This window comes from Stylophora pistillata, chromosome 2 (assembly GCF_964205215.1).
Source record: "Stylophora pistillata chromosome 2, jaStyPist1.2, whole genome shotgun sequence".
Taxonomy (NCBI): Eukaryota; Metazoa; Cnidaria; class Anthozoa; order Scleractinia; family Pocilloporidae; genus Stylophora; species Stylophora pistillata.
In genome coordinates this window covers 40,466,189-40,472,377 of record NC_142520.1, presented here as the reverse complement: position 1 = coordinate 40,472,377, position 6,189 = coordinate 40,466,189, and the positions used below count along the sequence as shown (strand labels likewise).

General features: G+C 39.8%; 1 protein-coding gene across 1 annotated transcript in view; it reads left to right on the top strand.

The window, feature by feature from the left end:
* LOC111333893 (uncharacterized) overlaps window positions 1-1,959 on the top strand; it is a 12,098-nt gene extending 10,139 nt beyond the window's left edge. Inside the window, exons 7-8 of the mRNA XM_088748332.1 lie at window positions 1-58; window positions 730-1,959. The exon at window positions 1-58 is cut by the window's left edge and continues 359 nt beyond it. Coding sequence (XP_088604458.1) covers window positions 1-58; window positions 730-1,124 — 453 coding nt within the window. The 3' untranslated portion in view covers window positions 1,125-1,959. The remainder of the gene's footprint in view (window positions 59-729) is intronic.
* Window positions 1,960-6,189: the final 4,230 nt, after the last annotated feature.

The following is a 6,189-nucleotide window of genomic DNA, read 5'->3' as shown; positions in this document are numbered from 1 at the left end:
ACTACACCGTCCTCCCCCAAGGCTACCGCCCTCACCCCCAGGAATACCTTAGGAAACGGTAAGTGGTTAAGAAAAATAGAGATAGTACTTTTATTCGAGAAGCAAACTTCAAGAGTATAGGTTTGGTTTGGTTTTTTTGGATCTGATTTCATTTTTGCTTATGCAAGTCACGGTGGTGATCTATGGGTCCAGGTTCGAGCGCTGGGCGAGCATTCTGTTCCTAACCAGTCGTACTTTTTGCAGACCCCTTAGAAAACGCGCAGTCCTTCCTTTTCGGCAAAATCCGCCGCGCGAGTCGAAATAAATCCATGAAAAAAAATTATAATAATAATTAACGTTAGCACGCCGCGGGAAGCTCTACTTTTCGCTCGACAGAGCGCCCGACTCCAGGAGCTCCCGCGGTGCAAAAATCAAAAGTAGAGCTACTCCGAGGCGTGCAAACGTCAATTCTTTTTCATGGATTTTTTCGAAACGCGCGGCGGATTTTGCCCAAAAAGAGGGACTACTCGTAGTCTACAGACCCCTTCTCCTACTCGGAATTTTATTGGGTACCGACGAACTGGCTCAAAAGACCTGCCAAAGTGCACAGGTTACCCTTCTGCGATAAACTAGCTGTCCATTCAGGAACAGAAAAAACTCGTATCTGCATCATGTAATAGAGGCGGGAGATAAGCACTGTGGGGTAAGGTACTGAATATGAAAGTTATAACTCACTGAAATCTTTTGCAGGGAGTTGCGAAGCCTTAACCATCCCTCTTTGTCAAGGTCTGCACTACAATATGACGCTGCTCCCCAATTTCCTCAACCACCGCACACAGGAAGAAGCAGCTCTAGAAGTTCACCAGTTTTATCCTCTTGTTACAATCGACTGTTCCCCAGATATGTCTCTTTTCCTGTGTTCATTGTACGCTCCGTCCTGCACTGCTCCCTTCAAACCATGCAGAGATCTTTGCACCAGCGTTAGAGATGGCTGTTTTCCCATAATGAAGCGGTTCGGTTTTGCATGGTCCCAAAATATGGCCTGTGATAACTTCCCCGTCGCAGGTCAAGGAACTAAGTGCATTGTTTCGCCGTCCTCACTTTCAACCACAGCACCTCCAACTACAAGACCCAGCAAGCGATAGTCTAGTTTTTTCCTGATACGTCTGATACTCAAGTAAAAGTAGGAGTAAAATTTAGTCCTTTGGACATCAGCACGGTTTAGATGGAAGAGGAACAACTACACCTTCTAGAGTTGGAAATTATTCTCACTAATCTTTTTCGACCAAACGCCTAAGACTGGGATAAAAAAACTCGGTGGGAAAAAGGACTAAATCAACAAATCTGAACATGTTTCCAGTGCTTAAAAGCACGAGGTTTAATACATGTTGTGAATATCAGATGTACATGGAGCTTTATTCAAAAATTCTTTTATCTTTTATCTTTCATCTTTCCTCGCGATCGTATCCTTTCACATAGTAATTTTGTTGTTTAACCGGCCTTTTTGTGTAAATTATGCTTAACATCCACATAAAGATAAAAACATCTCGAAAGATGAAATGGTCTGAATTTTGTTTGACGCAGGTGTACGAAATGTCACTGATTCCGTAGTAACCCAATTTTAGTCACTTTACAGGAAATTGGGGGGAAGTGGTAAGTCTTGTAAGTTTTTTTTTAAAACTCTTCGCGATTTAAAAGTTTCGTGCGTTCTTTAAAAAAATGGAGAAATTTTCTATATATTCTTTCTTTTTCTTTTTCTTTTTCGCGTTATTATGACGAAATTATTATATTGGGATTTTTCGGTGCTGAGTTTCAGGCTGCAAGATCGACAAAATGTTGTGTTATCACACTAAATGTAGTTCATTCTTTGTACATGTTTCATGTAGTTTGAATCATTATATTTGAAGGTCTTCAGGCGACACTAGACAGTCTATGAATGTAATTCACTACTTCGCTGAAATAAAGAAATCTTCCATCTTACAGCAGTATATCGCTTTTCGCCTTTTTGGGCACAGTCTACATATATTATTAGGAAAAACAACTGACTTATCATACACGTTCTTATTACTCGTTGACGGAGGAGAGCTTGCAGACAGTATACGGTTGTAAATCCACAAGGACAACTCTGTTATTTAAGCACACCCAAGCTCAATCTACGAGTACATCTGTACTGTATTCTTATTAGGAAAACGGAAAACGGTTGCATCAATCAGAGACCAAAAAGCCTGTTTCATTAAAGCAACATCGGGCAGATGGACTAAAGCTTGGGTGACCTGTGCACCCGAGTCGCACCGCCTGAAGGCGGCGTCTACCTAAATGTCTTCGCTTATAAATTATAATTATTTTGTATTTTTTTTTTATACACTAATATTATCTATCACGTAAGGGTCTATAAAGTTAAGAAATAGGGACTGCGCCTCCCTCGATAGATCGATCATTTCGTGAATTCTTTCGAGGGAAGTCAACTGCATAGTGCTAGCTAGGCGCTTTCACTTTAATAATTCGTGCACTGTTTGCAATGCATTTCGTATCATTTCAGCTCTGAAAATCTGTTTTAAATCAGACAATGCCCCTCAGTTGCAATTGTATTTTCCTCTCATCTCACTTCTGCTTAAAAATGTTTTAACACTGTTTGGAGAGATTCCTTTTTGATCAGGAAGAGTTGGCCACGTTTAAAACGCACCACGCGAGTATGGGCTGTCACGTTCGCTTGAAATGCGTGCAAGATATTGCCAAAGGAAAAAAAAGCTTGCGCTCAAGTTTCTTAATATGACATATGGCCTTTTTTATGCCTTCATTCAGTCTTAGTAGTCGTAAATTTACAAGTTTCAGCCCATATTCTTTTGCTTTAAATGAATGTACAATCCTGGGAACATCCGAACAGTTCCATCTTATTTTACTTACGTTATTTTTGCCTCTAAGCATTGTTCATAACAGCAAGACACAACACATACTGGGCTTGGTACTCAAGTCCAGTGTTGACCTTTTGTCTTTTCAACGTCTCCAAAGCTGCCATGCAGTTTACATGGGGCAGGGGAGTCGCATAGACTGACTGTATTTCCAATTAATTGTATTGTACCGTACAGTATTGGCATCACCTATTCCTCACGTACAGCAAGTAAGATAGTGCAAAATTCGTGCGTAAAAAGTTAACAGGCGAAAGTAGCGGCGGAGTGAAAAAGAGGGATGTTTGGTCGAGTCGCTTCTCGGCTCCATTCCCACCGTTTTCTGTCGCGCTTCGTTTTATTTATAGAACGTCTGGAAAAGGCAAATAATTCGCAATATTTGCTGCATTATTAACAAAAGTTACTTTTTTAACTGCAGCGCGAAAGCATGGGATCGTGTTACACGGCCTTACTAAATCCTATCCGCAGACGCCACTCGCTTGTGATGTTTGCGGATAGTACTTGAAAAGGCGTGTAACACGATCGCATGTTTTGGCGCTGCAATAAAAGAGTTAGTTTTGTTGAAAATGCAGAAAATTACGAATTATTTGATCCCTGCACCCGGTTTTTCAGAAAGAGCTGGTAAAACACATTTTGTCTTGTAGTGGTTGAAAAGTAATTAACTGTGAAGGTTTTGCGTGAGTGCGCCGCTTCGGTCTTCAAATTAAAACCAGTTTCAGGAGAGAATACGAGCATATTATGTTTCTTCCTATGATCTGAATAGATATCGATAATTCAAAGATGCCACGTAAGATCTTAACCCGTAAGGGAAACGCTTTCTGCGTATAATACACGATGTAGATCGATCCGACGAAAGCACAACCTCCGTTTAGCTCTGTAGACAAGGGAGTGCTACTCACATATATTATGGTCGGGTATGTGCCGACCGTTTTAAAATTTGTATCTCGTTTCTGTAATATTGTTATGGTTCCCCTCATTCACCCATCCTCTTTAGCAGTTATTGGCATTTATATTGGTGGTCAATTTTTCGTAGGTCCCCCATTATCCTCTGCAGCTTTGAAAAGCGCAACTCAGTCGGAATAAAACTAGTATTTTAGGATGTACCCCACCCCCCGACTCAACCCACGTTATTCTTTAAACCATTCTAAAGTGTTATCCCAAAAGAATCTTTTCATCCGGAAAGAACTTTTTATCTCATTTTTTTTTTCCTGAGGAAACACAACAGACCTGGGTCATTCAGTCGAGCAGCTTAAAACCACTTTTAAGCAGCTCGAAAGGCTATTCGTAAGGCTATTACGAATGAGTTCCGCTTTTCGACGTTGTGCAAAAATATCACAATGTAATTCAAAGGTAGCCTTGAAACGTCTTTATTTTCTTGCTTTCTTTTTTGTTTGTTTTGCTGATGCATCACAACTCACATTTTAAAACATGTCTCCCATTTTCTACAACTTCTGTTCAGTGCTTTCACTGAGAAACAATATGATATACCAATTCTTGATGACTTAAAAACACATATAAATTGTGCAATAAGGTGTACTCGACAGCTGGCATAAATAAACAACATTGCTAATTCCTCTTGCTGTTTAAACAATGTAATACATCAGTAAAGTTTATTATTCAAGTCTAAGTTCACCGCGATGGATACTGCCCCGTGGATCCGCAGATCTGCGTATTTCCGCTTGACATTTTAAATACTCTCAAGAAAGTTCTCGATGGATCTCATTTTATCACCTTTGGTTCTCGTTGGCGTAGCCTGTCAGTTAAGATTGGAGTGGCCGTCATTAGAATATAACAAAATGCGTTTTTTGCCCTGAAGATTGTGATGAGTGAGGTACTCTGTTCAGAATGCCATGGCACACAAGTGAACAACGGCACAAGTAGCAGGGTAAGCTAAGTTCATCAGTCCTGAATCTGGACAGGCGGTCAGTTTTTGGGATTAAAGTATAGCTATTCTTTCATCTTTTATCTCTGAGTCAGTCTTCAGATTCCTTACAACCGGACGAACCCAGTACAACAGACATCTTGCTTCAGCAGTCTTGAGGAGAGTGCAACGAACATAAAGCATGCTAACACGAGAACCACAATACTGCGCTCCAGAATAAATTCCTGGCAAGAGTATAATCTCGTAAATCGAGATTCCCGTGGTGTCCCTGAAGAACCAGAAAAAGAATCTCTTCGCTCAGCTCGGGTCTGAATCATCTTTTTGACTGTGCCAGGAAGGACTTCAACTTCTGAGATTAATTAGTGATACGGCTTCCACAACTTCAACTAACGTTTACTTTGAACGGATTGATGTTTGTTTCAGATCGGGTTTATATACACACCCCCAAGACATCATTGATGTTTCTAATTGGACCTATTGTTGTTTCGCTGCGGTGTGCGAGCTCAAAATAGCGCAACCTGTTTTGCAACCAGTTTACAACAGGATATGTTTCCCGATGTGCATTTAATAACCGTGCTTTTATGCGCTTGTATCTTAAATATTTACAACCAAAGTGTTCTTTGACTGTGTTACTATGACTAATGTCCCACAAAGTTTTTTTTTGTCTATTCGTTTCTGATGTCGTATTTCCTTGCCTGGTCTCTCTGGATGCAGTATGTCATTGATATCTCTTAAACAGTTTATTTTTGGACGATTTCCCATGTCTTTCGCCGAGTCGTCTGTCGCCTTGGTGGTAAAGCTGTTATGTGTCTGTCATTAAGTGACTTCAGGTAATTGAGTTTTTCCTAGAAAAAAATTAGGACGTAATACTGAGGTCAAGACATCTGCCAGAATTTTGTGCAAGGCCGAAATCAGAAACGTTATTGGTTGAACGAGTGGACGCGAGAGGTACGACAACATTTTTCTTTCGTTTTTGCGTTTCTTTTCCTTTCCGACATAGTAAATGTTCCTGTTTCAGGAAAGCAATTAATGATTCTCCGAGTCATAGAACAATCTGTTTAACTCTTGATCCGTTTCTTAAATTTGCGTTTGATAATTTCACATTTAAACACTTGTTTTCTAAATATTAAAGGAAAAGAAGTTACGTCCTTAATCCTTTTCTCCTGTTTCGAAATACCGTTTTAGTCTCTGAATTCCATTTCATTTCCTTTCTTTTTTTTTTTTTTTTTTTGATGCGATCTGTCATTAACAGTTTTGGAATGGTTTATTTTAAGACAGCTTCCCATGGTTTTCCGCTCGACCATTATGCTCTGGATCGGTTTTCACTTTAAAAAATTTAAACATCCTCAAAGCATTTCTGATGAAATTAAGTCTTATTTTCATGAAAATAATGATAATGAAAAAAAGATATGTCTTCATTCA